A 17,753-nucleotide genomic window follows, 5' to 3' on the forward strand; every position below is an offset into this window, starting at 1 on the left:
AGTTCCCCTGGCCAGAAATCTTGGAAATGGGGTGGGTCACTACCAAAAATGGCAGTTTTAAGTCATCAGGACAAAGTGAAATTTTTAACTGTCACTTCTGAGCGGTTCATTTTGTAATCCCTTTTGAAGCGTCCGGGAAATGAACTGATGGCTACTGCTTGTTCAGTATATCAAGTCAAGTCCCACAGACTAGAGTACTGACACTTCAGACAACTCCCAAGCAACTTCTACGTGTTACCGATTGTTACATATCACGATAGCACATGTATAGTTGACAGAGCTATGAATAGCCTAGCAGACTCAGTCGAACTGACGTCTAAGGCTAGAATTGATGAACATGGACAGGCAGAAAGGCCTGAGACAGTTGTTTGGACCACAGTATTCTGTATAGTATTAAGCTTCGAAAAAAATCACTTTTCTGCTTGGTGTCCTATATGCATTAGCTAGTCCAATACGCAAAGCGGCTAATTCAGGATAGGCTACAGAGGGCTGCTTGGCTGAATAGGTGGTTTAATTGGTTGTAAATGTTGATCATAGTAGCTGCTGAGCTAGCTGCGACAAGCTGACGTATGTTCGAAAATGTAAATTCGTTGAGCAGTGGTAGGCAGGATACATGATAGTAACCGAAAGATGGGCTTGGAATTTTACTATTATTCATAAAGGTGCAGTCGTATACGGAAAACCACTGCCACGAAAGGTCTTTATTCTTCCTGGCTCCCCAAGTAGACGTGCACTATTTGTGTACGCTGAAAGCGTACACACTTAATACACTTAATATCCTGAGGAGTCCAAATGGGAATGTACACTAGGTACACGTGAACTGGCTGCTCATCAGCAATAAGACTTTCCGAACAATTTGGTGTTAGAACAGATCGAAATTGGCACAAGATCGTGTATCTTCTCATCACGAACGTATGTTTCTTAAAAAGACGTGGAATCAGTGATTGATTCCTCCTTCATTCAGTTCTCCAGACGGTTAGCTGTAACTACTCTTGCGGTCGGAGAAGATAAACAATAACCGTAGTGCCAAACCAATATCTCACAAATCACCGTTCGAACATCCAAAGCGAACATTTTGCCAGCGCAACAAATTTGAAAACGCCCAGCACACTTTGGGCTCCTTTGAAAGGCAAGTTCTCTTGATTGTTTAGCAAGTCAGATAAGTAGGAGTGTGATGAATTTACTACAAGTTGTCTTAGCTTTGTCGCCAGGTATCTTGAGAAATCTGTGCCTCGTAGGTCCCTGTTTGCTCCAGGTTTTGCCTTCCAGTTAACAAAGCTGACGCACGTTATAGGTTGATCAAAAATTTTCGCCTAGCAATGGACGCCCTTCACTCACAGGTATATATTCCCCCGTAAAACCTTCACTAGTAAATCGTAACATGCAAATCACTCTCTTGAGCATCCTCCGCATGCACTCTGTTCGCTCGCATATCGTTCGCTTGCTGAAGTTGCGCCTTCGATAAAAGTTAAAAGTAAAATTAAGGCGGAAGATGATGCCACCTGATCACTCCATCATTCATCCAATGTTTCTTCTGCGTGCCGCTATGTCACTAAACTATTCCTGACACATGGCGAAGGCCACAGTGTCTGGAAGATAAGTCTTGCACGACCTAATCACCACCACTCACCAGCGCAGTTCTTCACCATCAATAGCAACAGGCTTATCCTCCAGTTCTGCCAAAAAGCCGGTGATGCAGTTGGGTTTGAGTTTATAATAAAGGATGTTTTCGGGATCTTTTGACCCCTGTCTACGTGGTTCTCGGATCGAAGTCTAAATTTTAGTAGACGAAATGAACGGAATGCTTGGCCACTTTGAGTAAGAGTGGTGCCGGATAGCCCATTAGAAGGTCATTTTTAATAAAATTATGTTGGTCTGAAGTCACAGCGAGGTGCATCGTAACTCCACAAAGTTTAAAGTTGGTAGGTCATAAACAGGAAACGGAAACAATACACTCGGCAAAGTACACACGCGATTTAGCATGAAAGACTTGCGAACACCTGGTCGCTTGCTTGCTACTCGTCTCCTTTCCAAAACTGCTATTAATACAACCTACTGAATAGTGGTGAGTAGGCACTCGTTCATCTACTTGTTTAGCAACGCTCATCATCCGAACACAGGTGGCGAAACACTGCTAGATGTTGATTAGACGGAACACGGATTAATGAAAACTCTCCGAAGATTCCCGTACAGACACTCAACTGCGATATATCGAAAATCGTATCAGCTGAAGCCTAAGGTGGCCTTATGCGCCACACTCAACTGAATAGCATATACAACTGAATCGGCTGTATTCAGTCAGATCCCTGGCTAAAGCGAAATTAGTGTGCAACTTAATGGTGAGATACACCTCAACTTTTGCTCCAACAAATCCTGTCTGACCATGCTAAAATACTATCTCCAGAATCCGTTAGATGGTAAGTGTACTTCATTTCCTAAGCTCAAGGAGACTGTGTATTCGTGAATGCACATATCAGTCTTCTTGATTTCAGAATCTGCGAAATCACCTCATCACTACGGAGTGAATTAAACCTACAACGTACATAACAACCTTTTGAAAACGTAAGTGATCATAGCCACCTTGGTGGTTCGGACGAGCAGAATTTTGAAGCAAATTTAGGACAACGCTTGCCCCGTGAGTACTGTTTAGTCCGGCTGGTGACAAGCTTTGTCGGTGAAACTGTTGGTGGCATGAAATCCAACCATTTTGAAAGCAACGAAACCAAGTAAATTAGTTCCGCCTTTTCGGGGAAATCCCTACTTCATGGGATGTTAAAAAATGTTTTTCACTATATTCTAAGGATGGTGTTATTTCTAAATACATCCGGTGAATGCGATGAATGCAATGTGCGATGGTTAATACTTTAAGATGCATATTGTGAAGTACTCTAGAAGTTATCATCTTTACGCACAAACTTTGCAACCCTCATCTCACTACTAGCTTAGCAGTTGACATCACACTGCTCCTGTACAGTCTTCCAGCTGAGTTCCTCACACACTGACCCTCCACAGCCTGTACTGCATTGAAAGGGTGTTTGGTGCCCTTGGTTTCGAGAATGCTACAAATGGGAATCTCTGCGGGCGTGACGGAAAACTGCATAGCCTGCGCGAGTGAATCTAACATGAGTGGTGCTTCATGTTTTCTACTGGCTTAACAGCTAGGCGAAGGAGAATACGTGCTACAACTTTGGTATATTCTGCTGAAGAACTAACGGCACAGTACTGGTTGCATGTATGCGTTTATTGATTTTCCGAGGTCCTATTTAGCGTAAAGTAATCGAAATATCTCAACAAACACTGTCTGTTAACTTGTTCACGAACTTTACTGGCAATTTTATTTTGCTACTGAAGAATTCCTGGTCCTTGACGTTGCCTACCGAAAGCTTATTAAGCTATGTTGTACTCAGTATAAGTCATGTGTAAAAAACAACACAGCTTAAGAGTTGATTATACACCGCTAGAAGGTGGTGTTTTAATCTGAACCGTTCATTTGGGATTACCACTTCTTGTCCATCCAAGGCATCGGGGATTATTTTCAGATAATGCACAAGGCTCGGCATTAAGCCACACTTATCCAAATGAGGTTATTTCCATACATTTTGGTGGAATTGCAAACGCGTGAACGGGTCATCGGCAAAGGGGCAGAAGTGTACTGAATGATGCAGACAAATAGGCCCATCCAGACAGAAGTAACGTAGCCGTGGCGAAACACGTGTGAGGAAAAATAACTGGTTTGGGTTCTACACAAAGTTACATCGTGTCACGATCTCAGACTGCAAGTCAACAGATGGAGGATTTCGTGAACACTCGAATGAATACGTATACGCTCCAATCCGGCGTTTAGTTAAGCAGCAGGACCCGGAGACAAACAGGAAACATAATCGGCAAACGGAACCCTAGTAAAATGAGAGTAAATATTGGTTGATACATGAGCCAGATTTCTGTCCACGTTAAACCGGTCAGCCGATGGCCTGCCGGACTTTTCGCAGCTAACAGCTGACCTATCAATCAGCCTTCTGGTAACAATGCGTGCGGAACCGCCCAACCGCCAAACACCTGAACAGAAGCAATGACAGTATTGATGGGGGTTTGGGGTATTGTTAATTCTCCCAGTTACTCCATTAGTTGGCACACGCTTGAAACCGATTGAGTAGTCATCGTTTCCGGAAATGTTTGGTAACCATAAACCTACCGATTGTTTCAGAGCTTCCCCAAAAACGACTTATAGTTGCTCTCTCTAATAGATGACACTTCAAAGTATATCTGTTATTCGCAGATGTGAAACATTCGGCAATTACAAAGCAGTAACGAGTCAATTACATAGAGCGACACACTGATCTAAGGATTGAAGTAGTTCGCGTCCAGTTCAGTCTGAATTAGTTGCTTCAATACACAGTTTGGGTTGAAAAACTCGAATCAACCATGCTTTACAGAAAACCGGCATTCCGTGAGTCTACTGAATGAAGGTTTGGTGAAGGTTTGAGAGGGGTGATCTAGATGGCCTGGTTGACAGTCAGTGACCTCCAATTCGATCTGGTTTTTGCACAACGCTGCACCGCATGGACCGTAGCAACCGAGTTGGAATGCCTCAGGATTCTTTGAGAAAGCTGTTCATCATTTCCGCCGCCAAAGGTGTCACGTGAACCCATAGATGTCATGCGAGGAAGGATGAACACAGAAAATCTTGGACCTACTTTGAGGCACAATCATTCAGGTTGTCTGTATCAGCGCGGCTAGGCTGCCTGACAAGTGGGGTTCAAAGCGGACAGAAGTTTCTGCCTGATATTGTTTGAGGTGTAATCTCCCTTACGTTTTGGTCACATCACAATCTTCTTTCCCCTAGTTTTGGTATCGAGGTTAGGCGGAGGGTTTGTTTTGCTATGTACAGTAATGAATGGGCTGTTGAGCAACAGAGTAATTTTCAGCAAACATGTGTCATTCGGTAGTTGGTCGTTTATGAGGATGAATTTGGCTCCGTAAAAGAGCGTTCTGACTAGTTCTTACTTGTGCATTAGCGAAAAAAAGCTTCTGAAATAAATATATGTAGTCTTGGGATCGATAATTCGAATGATGTGAGATGCGAAACTGACATCTTTCTCATTGTTTCGGGATGAAGGCAAATAAGGGTGCATGCTGGGTTGCATTTTGCTTACAAATTGGTACCCTGTGTTGGTTTATTTTCTGCTGATCAGGTGGCGTTTGCTTTGTTGACCGGGTTTGGCAGTTGGCTTGCAAGCGTTTCGTCATCATAGGAGGAGACATCGCACTGACAATCAGCTTCCACCTGATCAACAGCCAGCATACCAGAAAAACGTATCGGCACAACTGACCAACATGTTTTTCAATAAATCTCGAGGGAGGAATTACAGTGGCTAACTTCTGTGTTCTGCTTAACAGCTTATCAGTTTGGCTTACATAGAATATTTTTAGGTCTACCTCATATATCAGCCTGCATCGGCGATTCAACACAAAATATATATTCTCCTGAAGGGCTATGGAATAGCATGCTGCACGGCTTTCTGATATCCTAATATCACAGACATCCACTGACCTGCGACCTAGCAATCGAATAACAAACATGGATCGCAAGACCTAGCTAGGCATTTGGTTGCCCTGAGAAATGTATATGGAGCAGTCACCACTTGCTCATAGATACCGAGGTTGTAGTGCATTCGGCTTCGTTGCTGTCTGCACTAATGTACGGCACCGAGACCTAGATACCATATGACGACATGTTTGGAGTCTTGACTGGTTTTGCTTGCATAGTCCATGCAGAGTGGTTCGGACTAAATGGAATGACAGAGTATCCCACAGTGAAGTCTTTCGGAGATTAGGCGCCGTGTTAATTGAATGTAGTTTGATGTGAAAGCACTTCGCTGGTTGAACCACATAAAAGGAATCGTCGAGATTGGTATCCTACAACAAGCTCCCTATGGTCAGTTTAAGGATGTAGTTTGGAGTCCGGAAAGCCCGGAATTCCACTATTAGAGCAGGCATCAAGTAAGTTCGAAAAACCGCAACTTTCGTTTTAACGGGACGTTTTAGACTCACCTGAACTGCATGGAGAACTGATATCCAAGCAGGCTTGAGAAGCAATTAGAAAGCAATCTGGCCATTTGGAAGAGTATGAATCTCTTCGATGCAGCCTCATCTATGTGGTCCACCTGATGGACGTCACTTTCAGAATCCCTGGTAAACTTTTCCCGTTCACCAATGACCACTAGCGCGGCACTGTCATTCTAAGGATAACGGACACCAATAATCTAATATCACTAGGTTATTTAATACCATGTTGGCTGTTTGTTCATGGGTAGATTCCGGTAACACTTATATGCTGATATACCGAGGGAGGTGCGATATTATCCTGAAACTTAAAAGAATTGACGGATGAGACCGATAAACCGATGATGTGCATGTAAGTGGTTCAGGTTCCAGTTGTTATGCCATCATGTTGGGTCGGTCGATGGCTTGCCTCCGCACGTTCACCCACCTATATTACATCGGCGCCAAGGGCTCTGACGAAACTGTACAAATCCGCCGTGGATTCCTGGAACGCACAGATGTTCATTGGTTTATCCATTGTCGACTGGCGATAAAAGTTTCATACCAGCCATTGTTTGGGTATAACTGTTTATTTCAACACACCAAAAAATTCAGGCTAGAAGACAAATGAGAATACCAAACTTTCGCATTCCCAGCTAGCCTGCAAGTTTGTATCAAAGAAAAGGGAACCATCGCGATAAAAGTATATTCTAATGCTACCTCCTTTAAACTCCCTAATCAAGCAACATATCCTGGAAAGAAGCACTGTTGTTTCGCAATTTCCCGCACTGTGCACTCCCTCCTGTCGATAACCTTTACAATTGCGGGACAGAATCGGCTAAAAGTTGACAGAAAATGTATGTTCTGTTCAGATTGTCTCATGGAGCACTGCGACATAATGCCGAATAGGTGAACAATTATCACGCGATGAGGCAATGTCGGTGATACCGTATTTAATCCATGGTGTACTGAGAAGTGAAGTAAGGATGTACAGGGAGTAACAGCACTTGACCAGTTCTCTCACAAACAGAAATTGCTACAGTAACACTGAATGATGACCCAGGCATAAATTACAGACCTAATTACCTTCCATTTGGCGAAAGCCGTGGTAACCACAAACTGGCAAGGCGAATAGCGCCTTGAAATACTTGTACTGATGGCTAGCATGGAAATTCCATCAAAGGTAAATCATGAATTGATTGAACTCAAGCAGGAATCCGGGGAATGACATGGAATAACTGACAAATCACACTTGGCATTGTTTTGAAAATTCGGCTGTGGGTTGACACCCAGAAGACTGTTATGCGCTAGGAGACACTGTTAAGTTTGAGTTTCAAATTAGGGTATCCTAAAATAGAGAACCATGAGGCGGAGTATCCCTATCTGTTCAATGTGCGGTCTCATTCCGTCGGATTTACACCGGATAAAAAGACTTAAGTTGGATGTATATTCCGCTCAGCACAAGCCGTATGTGTTATTATCCGTTATGCATTAGTCTTCATTGGATTCGTTCAGCGTGGGTAGGCCAAGCCGAAAACGGATGCCAGCCCAACGTGTTGGATGGTAGACTGGTCATCGTCCAGGTGAGTACCACCAGCCAGTAAAAATCGTCATAACACTTCGAAATCGCTGTACTGATCGGCCAGCTGGAGAACGTTTGGAACCGCTTGAGTAAGCATAGCTTCAAAGGTTCGTAAACAATTGCCGGATTTGTTGTCATGTAAGATATTGCTTTTGACGCCAAAGCTTCGTCATGATAAATAAACAATCTTTCCGGCTGACGAAGTCTTCGTGTTAGAAGCGAAGCTTTGCCCAGTGCTAGATACACTGATAGTTTGTCAAACCTGTCTGGTGCAACGTATTGATGTTTTTGAGCCAAGTGTTCCCACCACTTGGATTTTTGGAGTTTTGAAATAAATTCTTCACGATCATCATATATGTCTTACCGTTCTCATCAAATTATATTCGGAATTTCGTAACAGTTAATCCCACTGAACAAGAATGAGGTTTTGCGAAAAAGGGCTGCTTTTACGATTTTGCCACATGAAGTAGTTCATAGCACTGTATGTGCGAAACTCACTAGTGCTCCAAACAAACTTACACAGAACAGTGCTGTTTACAATGTACACACGATAGTGTTCCGAGTTCTCTAGGTTTCTCGGCATACAAACATATGCAAAGGTGTTCACATTTGTACGAAAAAGTGATGAATTCTCTCTTCATCGGTCACCAGGCATGTGACCGCGAGGCCTTCTTGTCGTTCTAACCAAAATAAAGACATCGGATGTGCTGCAAGTAAGCGGTCCACTTAGGGCCTTGAATGAAATTTTCGTCAACTCTCGGTGCATGTCCAAGAATATGATTTATGTGGGGCATATAATAAACGGCACATACAAATAAACTGAATCAATCCAGTTATTCTGGGAAGGTCACCATAGACCTCCTTGGTTGACAAAGGCCAGCTTTCATCCCTTTCTTTCACGAAACATTCTGATCAAGCGGAAGCAACAAACAACCAGGTGGCTAGCTTCAACTCCAACTGGACGGCTTCGGTAACAGCCACAAGTCTACACAATACGTTCGCGGTTCACAGACATTAGTTGCCATTAAAAGTTACATTAGTGTTAGAGATCAGCGAACACTCCGCATCTGATTTCACCAACATCCTTTTTGCTGAATAGACTGTAGAAGGCTTTCGAAAAAGTCACAAAATAGCGCCTTATCAGGAATCGTCAAGCGGCTTTTTGACTCACATAAAACGGGGCTTTCAGTCCCGTTTCTTTCCCAATCACATAATCACAAATTATTCGTCTAAAAACCAAAATGGCTAGAATATGGACACAGGTAGATGCCGCGTGCTGTATGGGCGTAATAACACCGCGTCGCCCATAGCAAAGAGGAAAATATTGCAGAATATCGAGGCTACAGACTGGGTTTTCAACGGACAAAGCACAGTATGCGCTCTAAGGTAGCTTTGGGTAGACCCAACTTTGTTCTGGGCACACTATAAAGACCTGATTCATTTGATTATAACGGCTTCAACGAACTCCAAACAATTCCAGCCTCAGTAGGTTCGTTCCCATTGGGTCAGTTTTGGTATTGCGATCTCTACAGCATTGCGCGTCCTTCTTATCGCTGGACTATGTGTAGCGTAGCTTGGTACTGAGTCACTGGATGTTCCGAAAAATCTGCCACACAAAAAACCTTTGATGTGATCACCTAGAATGAGGATGAAACGTCTGCAGCGGAATTGTCCGTTTCGGTAAACAAATCAGTGGTCAGTCGTCTACTTTGTTCGCCCATTCTAAATCACCTTGTCCGGACAGCAGACTAGATTCACAGTACCGCACTACTTTTAAAAGTAGCTAGTCCACAGTAGGCATGTCTCAAGTCCTTTCCAAGTGAAGTCAGTTGGCCTTCAAAAACGAACTATTTGACCCCTAGGGAGGCGTTGTTGTTCAAACTTTGCGCATGTCACCTCCTACTCCATGATCTTCGCAATCATTAATGCCCTCTGTTATATGGGCCACAGTTATGTCCAGCTCACTGCCAGAATCACGAAAGTAGCTTATTATTGGAGTCGAGAGCTTGGCTGTCAATGTTTTGTTTTATTGTATGTTGTGAACCCTATGTGGGTTTCGACTACACAAGTGTGATCAACGTTGCCGATATTTCAGCAAGTGGAGGCAGGTAAGAGGCCAATTATTTGCGTTCTTCCTAAACTTGGCCTTTTGATACAACCTACGTGCAGCAGGGCAGAAAAGAATCGTACTAAAATTTCTGTTTACCTTCAATCTGATAAATGGTTTTGGTGAAAAAACCCTTCTGGAAGATCCTCTCATCGATCTTGGGTACATTTTAATTATCGCTACAGTCAACTGCGTCATTTTGTAGCTCCACATATGAGTAGAGCAGTTATTAAGAGCCTAAAAATCTTACAAAGTTTATTCCGTTTTCAGGTTACCGAGGCAATGGTGTATCTCGAAAAGAACAACTTCGTTCATCGGGACCTGAGGGCAAGCAACGTTCTCGTGAACAGAAAACACCAACTAAAAGTGGCCGATTTTGGTCTATCGCATGTATTAACCGATGCAAAGGAGTACGTTGGAACCACACGTAAGTTTTTTCGCTTCCAATGCGGCACGATTTTATATTTTGAAAGATGCTGACCTCGTCGAAATGGTAAAAATCTAATGTTTTCTGCTCTACTAACGCCTGAGAAGGAGAATCGCAGTTGAGATCTTTCTGCAACCCTTTGTTCACGGTTTCTTCAAATTACCATAGATAGTATATGTCACAGGGCTAGGTGATTCTGGTGTGGTCCGAAGTACTTGCGTGCTGTATTTCTGATAAATATTGGATTAGATTATGAATGGCTCACGAGAAAAGAAAGCTGCACAGGGGATATCTGTTTGCCTCATGCACACAAGACCGAATCCACTCAATGACTCGACATTCCATTGAAACTTACGAATCGCAACAAGGAGACAAAGCTCCCAGAATGTCAACATTTCCATTTCATCTCAAAAGTCACGTAGCAAACGCACTCACCTTGTAGCATGACTACAGTGTATCCTGTTATCCAGATTAATGCCTTTCATCAGTTTGTCCAGCAAATCATTACGGTATATCTTTTATTTGTCTCGGTAAACACCAATGATTCTTTTGGCCAACTGATCATGACCCTTGGTTTTGTAATCAGTTTTTCAAATGCGGTAGTCGTTTTGTGAAATTCTAGGATTTATTTTGGTTGTAATTCAGATACTTTTTTGACGAGACTATGACGATCCCCTCGGTTGTATATTCATGACGTTTCAGAAATTTTTCGAAGGTCTTCGACTTTAAGGACTCCAGTGGGAAAGAACATTAGACGTACAGAGGTTCTCTTCCAATGTACAGCTACCAACTTAACGTAATCGAAAAGTTTGGCGTCCAGTTCATCACCAACTAACTTGTATCCATAATATTTCCAGTTGAAAAATCCGCGAAGTAACTTGCAAACGATACCATCCTCCCTTTTCATACTCACGCCTAATTCAGAGAAGTTGGATCGTGCTAGTTGTAAAAAGCAGTCATAATTGTCCAAATGCATGAAGAGCAACATAAAAAACCTCTTTCAACAGCTTCATCCCATCCTCAAATAATATATTTCAAGAGGAAAGCCGGTGCATTCTATGGTGATTGGCAAAAATTTAGATGTCACCAAAGAAATGCATTGAAGATTTGAGCTGGATTTCCCCCCGGACGTTTCATGGGTGGGCGGTTCGAAGATGAAGTTTCATCTTCCAAGAGTTCGTTCAGTTTATCTATACTAAATGAACGGTGGTTCCACACTGTACACCCATGTTATATAGCAGCGTGTATTTGATGTACCCTCTTTCGAAACCAGACCAGTTAAGCTGACGGCCATGCGGTAGATGCTGCCTGTCGAACGAAGTGCCAGCATCGATTAACATGGTAAGGATGACCAGAGGAATCCAGTATGAAGGTTTGTTGTCATACAACCGGGCTTGACCTTATGCTAGCACCTTAATGTTCAAGTTCCCAATAAGTCCAGGCCAGATTCCCCACGGGATGCATATATCGAATGATGATCAGCTTCTATTTTCAAAAAATTAGGGACAGATGTACCGAACAACGATGTAGTTGTAGCTGAAATTCTACATTCATTAGCACAAGGATGCAATTCAATGAACTATGTAGAATTGGTGACAGTGAGCTGGGCAGTCTATAGGGCTGTGCTAACTCCAGTTTCTCATGTGAGGTCAGTCACACTTCTTCAGGAATTCTCACACAACTGCAATTATGGAATCCCCTAACAGCCAGTTGACAGGGAGTATCAGAGTGGAGGCTAAGGCCATGTCCGACGCTGAACCATACTGAGTATATTTTGTTAGCAGTCACAATGCACCGAATAGAGGGGAGGTGCACGGTCTCGTCTAAACTATTGGCGATTCTCAAAATCTAACAAGAACAAATTACTTTAGAATATCGCGTTAACCGTTTTGTTTACCGCCAGTAGTCTTAAGCGGTACAAGATTCATCGGCCTAATGACTAATTTGCTTAGCGATAAATTGTTCAACGGTGGATTAGTATGGCGATAATTAACTAATCAAACATTTATCTGCGGTGAGCAGATCTTCATAAATCGCTGCATCGCTGTACTGTCACGCTAGATGTCTAGTACATTTCTGGCACTGCTGTTGAACATTAGCGCGGTAGCGTCCCATTCAAGTAGGGCGGGGTTAATACATGTTTCTCAACGGATGGTTTTGTAGCTTAATCAGCTGATCTAAAAAGCCACAGGTCTGCCATAGGCAAGAATGACTACTCTGCCTATGTACGTAGTTCTAAATACATGCTCTTAATTGTACACACAAAGTGAGATGGACACATCTAAAACGCCCTCTTTAACAGATGGAAGTGACGATCATGCGGTTTTTCACAGGGAAACTAGGTCAGCAGCAGGAACGCACACTGGGCAGCACCCGTTTCAAAGACTTCAAACTTCTATCTGGAAAAAAATAGAGTTTACATTCGCCTACCTTTCATGTTTGATGACGTCAAGAATTCAATCGGACGCCGTCCAGGGAGTGTGCTGTAGTGTACCTTTACCGCGACTGACGAGGAGTACACGTCGAAAACGATCAGCTAGCCATTTCCGCATGTTAAGGCTGGCACTTCAGGTCAGTCCACTTTGTGTAATGCATGCAAATATGAATGTACGTCCGGAAGCGCGTATGCATATAGAAATATTATCCGTCTGCCTAATGAAACTCCTTCGCCACAGTCTTTTAGATCGGCTAGTAAAACAGGTGAACGATCCACTGCAAAACCTGTTCTCATAAAGGCTTTGTCAAGGGTTTCCAGGTAGACAAATATCAGAATGTCACTTACCCTAGACAGAGGCTGTGGTAATTAGACCTGTATATTCAGAAAAAATAGAGATTCATCTGGCTTTCATGAGGAGTATCTTAACATCAGAAGCATCAGACGTCCTGTACGCAGCATATTCAGTTAACGAATATCGTAAACGAGGTATTCAACTAGGATTCGGTGGACTCAGACTGTAGATTTTGTAGCCTTGTGTGTCTACGTAGGCGTTCCCTGTTATCCGAGATTAAGTGTCACCATTGAGTAATGCGTTTTTGGTGCGAGTCACTGGTCATTTATTTCCCTTTGAGTACCACTCGAGAAGAATTTTGATCGTCACTTGTCAACCCCGTCTAAGTCCTGTAGCCTTATACAAACGGATCGCCTGCCCATACTAGTCCAGAATGGCCTGGTCTTCAGTTGAGAAGTTTCCAGCGTCAGAAGACCAGATGACGGGGAAAGGATTCATCAGATTGTTTGAGGTCGCCACAGACGAAGGATAGGCACAAGTTTGTTACAGGTGACCAGTACTCAGATGGACATTAGCAAACTTTCCAAGGTCTGTCCTTGGAAACTCCTGTGATATCTGAAGTACTTGTGGAATTCCGGTTCATATATAGTATGGAGGAAGGTGATGTGCGAAGAACCGTGCTAAAACTGATACCCCAATTCGAATTCAATGAGGAATTCGCTTGGGTGAGTACACGCTCTCCAGCCTTCTTAACTTTTAGATCACGGTTAACTCACGCGTGCCCCAGAAAATCTTTCACGTCTTTTGTTGTTCGAGAGTATCCATGTTATTTGCTATATCCCTCATGCAACATATTTCGATGAACAGTTCACAAGAAATTTGAACCCCGTTACTTTCTGCTGGCTGATCGATTTGACATGTCCGAGCCTAGCTCCAGAGGGCAACGTGACGGCGTTCAGCTGTAGCGCCTTTCCGGTGCCCAGCTACCATGCCAATCAAAGGAAGTGCGAGGGTTGGGATACTGCCAGTTAGCCCAAGCCTATACAGAGTAAGTCGAGAAGCAGAGGTCGGGTTCGAACCACGGACCTTCCGGTCAGTATATTCGTGCTGTAACTACTGAACGATCTCGCCAACATGGTACCCCGACTGATAATCTAATTTTGGAGGCTTAATTGTGTAGTCGAATACAATCGAAAATTTTTTCGAACTTTTCTTGTTATTGAAGTGAACTGACCAACTGACTTTTGTTTAGAATGCTGAAAAAACACATGCATAGCTTTGAGCGGCCTTTGAGTTCCGCATATGCTGTTACAACAAATCTTTCGGCCAGAGTAAAAATATATTAGGGAAATAAAACACCCCCCCATTAGGTCTTAATTCGTGTGGATATCCTGACCTGATTAAGATTGTCACAAATAAAAAAATGGGAAATTGGTGACCAGCGGTCCAGTCTGACTTCGTGTCTGTCAAGATGGAAATACCGGATCTGCTTTTGAAGCAGAGGATTCAGACCTGGTTACATTAACAGAAACAAATCATTAAATTAAGCAGCGGCTGTACTCAGTACACTTGATGCTTTCGATACTACTAGGGGTTTGGTAAATAAAAATCGCTGGTAAAATGACAGTTTTGACGAGATTCGTGAACTCCTTCAACAAATTGTGATGAACGTCAGCTTTTTGTAAATTACTTGTGGTTTTTTATGTCGACAATGTTCAGCGTCTTCCTAGAGTCAACCACTAGATTGCGTCAAGACAAAACGCCTGGCTCTACACCATTACACAACAAGCCAATCATATTTAGATTGGATTTTTGAAGGATTGTTTGATTACAAAATAGCCTTGGGCTAGAGATTTGATTTCCTGAAAGAAAATGCATATTTCCAACATTTACCTTTGCAGAAAAGATAAAGAAAATTACAAAGAAGCAGCTCAGGATTCCAACTATTGAGAAAGGCCATTTTCAGGAAACAAATAACAGGGAGCTACGTAATTCCAAAGCGCATGGACAACGTTAGTTAGTGTAATGTCCAGTGAGGCTGCAGGGGTCACACACTGGTTTAGCCATCTAACAAATTTGTGATGACCGAAGATCTACAGATGGCAGAGTCTTTCATGGAAAACAGTATCTAGGTTACTGAGTTTAACGATCACACTGTATAGCTGCTAAGTCAGCAGCTATTCGTCGGATATTCTCCAGCCTTGAGATTCGCGCGAATTTCCGTACGGTTGGCACAGTACAGAGACATCTAAGTTGTGTTGTGTATCCAGTGAAAAACCAACTGATGCAACCGAGCTTATTCACAAAATCGGCTACATAGGAGAAACGAGCACATAGCTGAAAGTTCGAGTAAACTTACGTAAATGGCTTTTTCATGGCGCTTCGAGACGCCCCACTGAGTTGAGCAAACTACAGTGGAACTCAGAGATCACATCACATGCATTAGTTGAGGAGCGTCGGATTTTGTGACAAGATTTGGTAGCGGGTTACAATATGATTTTGTTCTGGATCAAAAGGAATTTGTTTGACCTCCTACTGTCTCTTTACGTTTGGCAGCGTGAAGTTACCGGCCATCTGATTAGGGGTGAACGAAAGTCATGACCTGGTCAGATCCCGGCAGAATACGTTATCAGTTAACCGCTAAACCCACGCAGAACACACATGCGCGCTCCACAAACCTCATGATCTGCTTCTCACCAGTCATAGCCTACTCAACTTTACACTACCTGCCTGGGTCTCCGGGTTCTGGTTATGTCTAAATCGCAATCATATATTATTTTTAGTAGGCTATAATAGGCTGTTCTCAGCAGTCGAATCTTCGGACCGTTTCAGCCACCAAACTGGCAATGTAATCTTTAGTATTTTCGGTATGAACCAACAAGTCACAACGCTCTTTTCTGTTTCCTCCTAATACGGTCCGAGACTGGTTGGTCTGCGTACAAACTTAGCAAAAACCAATACCAACAACTGATGGCTCCTTGAACGATCATGAACCATCGAACTAGTTTTCAATTTGATGACCTTGCTTTCTGGTATGACTTTTTTTACATAGTATGGTTACTTATATCAGAAACTTTTCTCGTGGGTCTCAGCGTAAGAAAAAGACGCAATTTGCAGTTGTTTACCTTCTCAGACAAGCATAACACTAGAATAGTCGTTGATGGACAGCTTTAGGCAGCGGGAAGTGAGAAGTCTATTTGCTTCTGCTGATTTTTACGCACCATGTGAAAAAATTTGGGGACTTTCGGCATCTTGCCATCTAGATAGCTTGAACCATATGAAACGTCTTAAACCCTGTGAAACAAAATGTTCTAAGGCCAAACGCCTTTCCATCGGATCCATCCTGTTCACTTCATACCCAGTAGGCTCAAACAACTATTTTTTTCACTTATGAAGGATAAAAAAGATCTCTGGTTGATTAGTTCATCAGGTAAAATAAAGCAAATCTTTCATGGTCCGTTCGGACTTTATAAATCTATATAAAGGTGTCCTGGTTCTCTGGTAAAATCAAGCTGTTCCCAAAGTTTGAAAGCTAAATAAAAAGTAAATAAATATGATAGCATTATGGCTGTTTAGCTGAAGAGCTCTCCTGTTTATCTCAATGTTTAGGTGTGCGCAAAAATGTTTGTGTAATGCTTTTTACATGTTACGAATGGTGGAACGAATGGAAATGATCTGACACGTATAGCGTTAGACGGGGCGGGAAACTCTTGAATTATCCCACATTCAAAGAGGCGCTTAGTATAGCGCTCTTAGGTATTGTTCACATTCTGCTACGATGAAAAAGTTTCTAGGATTTATATCTGATGAGTACTTTCGTAGGTTACTGAGGGGAAAATTCTAGTTCACTTATCTCACACACTAAGGATCGCGTGCATCTCACATCGAGAACCGATGATCGATTTCGTGCATTCTTCCTGTAAACTAGTTTTCAGTTGACTGCCTTCTCATGTGTATGTGTGCCATCAAAGAAAGTTCACCAAAGGTGTATCACTACTTTACCGGGAAACAAGTGTGCCATTAGGTGTGGTCTAGGGTCCTGTGATTCTGTGGATACGGAAGCTGTTGCGCGTAAATGTTTAAGGGTGGCAAGCCTGACATATAAATCTACTCAAGAAACTATCTAGCCTCTTCTTTGATGAGTAATCCAAGTGGCATTTCACAACAGCGAAAGTACAAGTATGAAAACGGTGACTCAGTTCTATGTTCTAATCAAGAATGTGCAGTGAGCAACACAGAGGATTGTGCTTACCACATTTTGGAGAACAAGAGCAGCGTCGTTATTAAATAAACATAGCTAAGCCGTGTGATTGTATACTCCATTCATGTGTAGAAGTGGGGTGCTCAACTAGGCCGAGCATTTAAACAGATTTGCAGCGTGTACCCTACCCAGGTTGCCAAGTAGCAAGGACGCCCAGCCAAGAGTTACAAATTGTCTGGACAGCAGCGTCTGATTAAAAACTAAAAGTAGGAGTGATTTTTATATGCTATCAGTGGATATCTATTAAATCCTGAACACAGATATACAAATCACCTTCCTATGCGTAATTCCGTATTCGTGGAAACATTACGTTGGAAACCGCGTTTGTGTTTGCCCAGTGTGAACGACTTAAGGAGGGAAGGCGAATTGGGTTGATTCATAGCGCATTTCCTCAGGTGACAGAATTCTGAATAGCATTTTTAAATTTATCTTGAAGTCACATAAGAAAGGAGTAAGTCATCGAAAAAACAGTGTCATTGTTCATTGGCGAGATACTCAGTCATAAAAGCTTGATGGTCGAACGTTGACTAACAAAAATTGTCCAACGGAGGTCCAATTTAATGTTTCTCAGCCTCTGAGAATGTTGATTTGTTATTTAATAAATG

At 42.7% G+C, this 17,753-nt stretch overlaps 1 protein-coding gene across 1 annotated transcript in view; it reads left to right on the plus strand.

The window, feature by feature from the left end:
- The window catches only part of T265_06495 (hypothetical protein), a gene marked incomplete at both ends in the record, with an annotated part of 49,604 nt that overhangs the window by 14,439 nt on the left and 17,412 nt on the right, over nucleotides 1–17,753 (plus strand). The window contains one exon of the mRNA XM_009171769.1: nucleotides 10,002–10,158. Within this exon, the coding sequence (XP_009170033.1) occupies nucleotides 10,002–10,158 (157 nt within the window). The remainder of the gene's footprint in view (nucleotides 1–10,001; nucleotides 10,159–17,753) is intronic.

Source organism: Opisthorchis viverrini, assembly GCF_000715545.1.
Source record: "Opisthorchis viverrini unplaced genomic scaffold opera_v5_133, whole genome shotgun sequence".
NCBI classification, from domain to species: domain Eukaryota; kingdom Metazoa; phylum Platyhelminthes; class Trematoda; order Opisthorchiida; family Opisthorchiidae; genus Opisthorchis; species Opisthorchis viverrini.